General features: G+C 64.4%; 1 protein-coding gene across 1 annotated transcript in view; it reads right to left on the reverse strand.

Moving 5' to 3' along the window:
- Positions 1-957: 957 nt before the first annotated feature.
- ARHGEF19 (Rho guanine nucleotide exchange factor 19) overlaps positions 958-1,732 on the reverse strand; it is a 13,286-nt gene continuing 12,511 nt past the window's right edge. The window contains 2 exon segments of the mRNA XM_008054670.1: positions 958-1,135; positions 1,524-1,628. Coding sequence (XP_008052861.1) covers positions 978-1,135; positions 1,524-1,628 — 263 coding nt within the window. The 3' untranslated portion in view covers positions 958-977.

Raw genomic sequence — 1,732 nt, forward strand, 5'->3', positions numbered from 1 at the left:
CAGGTGGAGGCTGCGGTGGCCGGGAGCGGCCACTGCACTCCAGCCTGGGCGACAGAGTGAGACTCCAACTCGAAAAAAAAGAGGGAGGCAGAAGGAGACTTGATATAGACACGGAGAAGCAGCCAGTGTGACTACGGAGGCGAGGTGGGCAGAATGTGCTGCAAGCCAAGGAATGCTGGCCGCCACCGGACACTGGAAGAGGCAAGAACAATTCTCCCCTTGAGCCTCTGGGCGGAGCCCAGCCCTGCCAGCACCTGGATGTCGGCCCAGTGGTCCCGATTTCGGACTCCCGGCCTCCAGAACCGTGAGAGAAGAAACATCCATTGAGTGAAGAAGCCACAGGGGACCAATGCAAGCACTCATACGTCTCTTTAATCTTTATGCCAATTCGAAGCCGGCCTTCTGTTCCGTGCAGCTGAAAGCAGCCTCGCCGACGCCTCCCTCTGCCCCCCTGCCTGCCCACCCTCCTGCGGTTGAGGGCCGAACCCTGGAGAAAGCCCCCTGGGAGGCAGCCCGAGGCCCTCCTGATCTCCAGTGGGAGTCGAGCAGGGGCAGGATGGCAGCAGAGGCTGGCAGACTCCAGGCCAAGGTGTGGCGGGAGTTTATTTACAGACCAGTCACAGCGACCAGCACCCACTCGGATTCTGGCCAGGGAAGGGAGAAGGCCCCAGACACAGACGGGTCCCAGCACCCAGCAGCACCAGAACGTCCCCCAGCAGGCCCCTGCCCGAGGGACCAAGTGGAAGCCGTGGAAAGGGAGGGCCCTGGTCCTGGCCGGGGTCACCGCCCGTGCTCTCTGCCAGAGGAAGAAGCTGCCCTTGGCCTTGAAGCACACGAGGACAGGGCAGATCCTCTGGGAGTCCCCACTTCGGCGTGCAGCCTGCGCCCTCACTGCCAGGGCTGCAGGACAGAAGTGCCAACGGCAGCGGCTTGGAGAGCCTGCGGGCCGCCGGCGAAGGCCCGGGCCAGGCCGCCCATCAGGCGGGGGGCTCTCCCAGCTTGCTGGCGGCGCACGTGACCCGCTTATTCTCCCGGAGGTTCCGGAGTCGGGCGCTGAGGCTGTTGATCTCTTCCACGTAGACCTGGGGCACCCAGCCCTTCTCGCCATCCGCCAGGCGGACCCCTTCCAGCCAGCCTAGGGACACACGGGGCGGAGGACAGTGTCGGCGGCCTCCAAGGGGCACCGGGGCCGGGCCAGGGAGGGAACGCCTCGGTTCTGACGCAAACCTCGTCTGCACCCCTGGGGCCAGGGTGACGTCATCTCAGCGTCTCCCAGCTCCAGGAAGGACCCTGCCTCTAGCTGTCTTGTAGATGAACTTCTGACCTGCTTTTCCTGACATCCTCTGAGAAGGGTATTTCCCACTCTCCCCCGCCACTCTCGATCCCACATGGTTGCAAGCAGGAAGTTCCTCCTCTCGTCTAACCTGATCCCCGCAGGCTGTGGCTGAGCCACACTTGCATCATCCTTCCCTGAGAAGCCGTAGCCACCGAGCTACCTCCTGCCCGCTGAAGGCCCCTCTCACCGTCACTGGTCCGGGTCCTCACTGCCAGGATGTCGGTCTTCTCCAAGGTCAGCTCATCCGGCTGCAGTGCCTTGTAGGTCCTCACACACTGAACCTGGGGACGGTCTGACGGCCGAGGGAGGTCGGGGAGGCAGGGGGCAGGATGGGGTGGGGGGGGCGGAAGGGGCAGCGGAGGACGTGGGGGAGGGGAGCTTCATTTCCTCGGCCCC

This window comes from Carlito syrichta, unplaced genomic scaffold (assembly GCF_000164805.1).
Source record: "Carlito syrichta isolate Samal-C Ts95f unplaced genomic scaffold, Tarsius_syrichta-2.0.1 Scaffold297540, whole genome shotgun sequence".
NCBI classification, from domain to species: domain Eukaryota; kingdom Metazoa; phylum Chordata; class Mammalia; order Primates; family Tarsiidae; genus Carlito; species Carlito syrichta.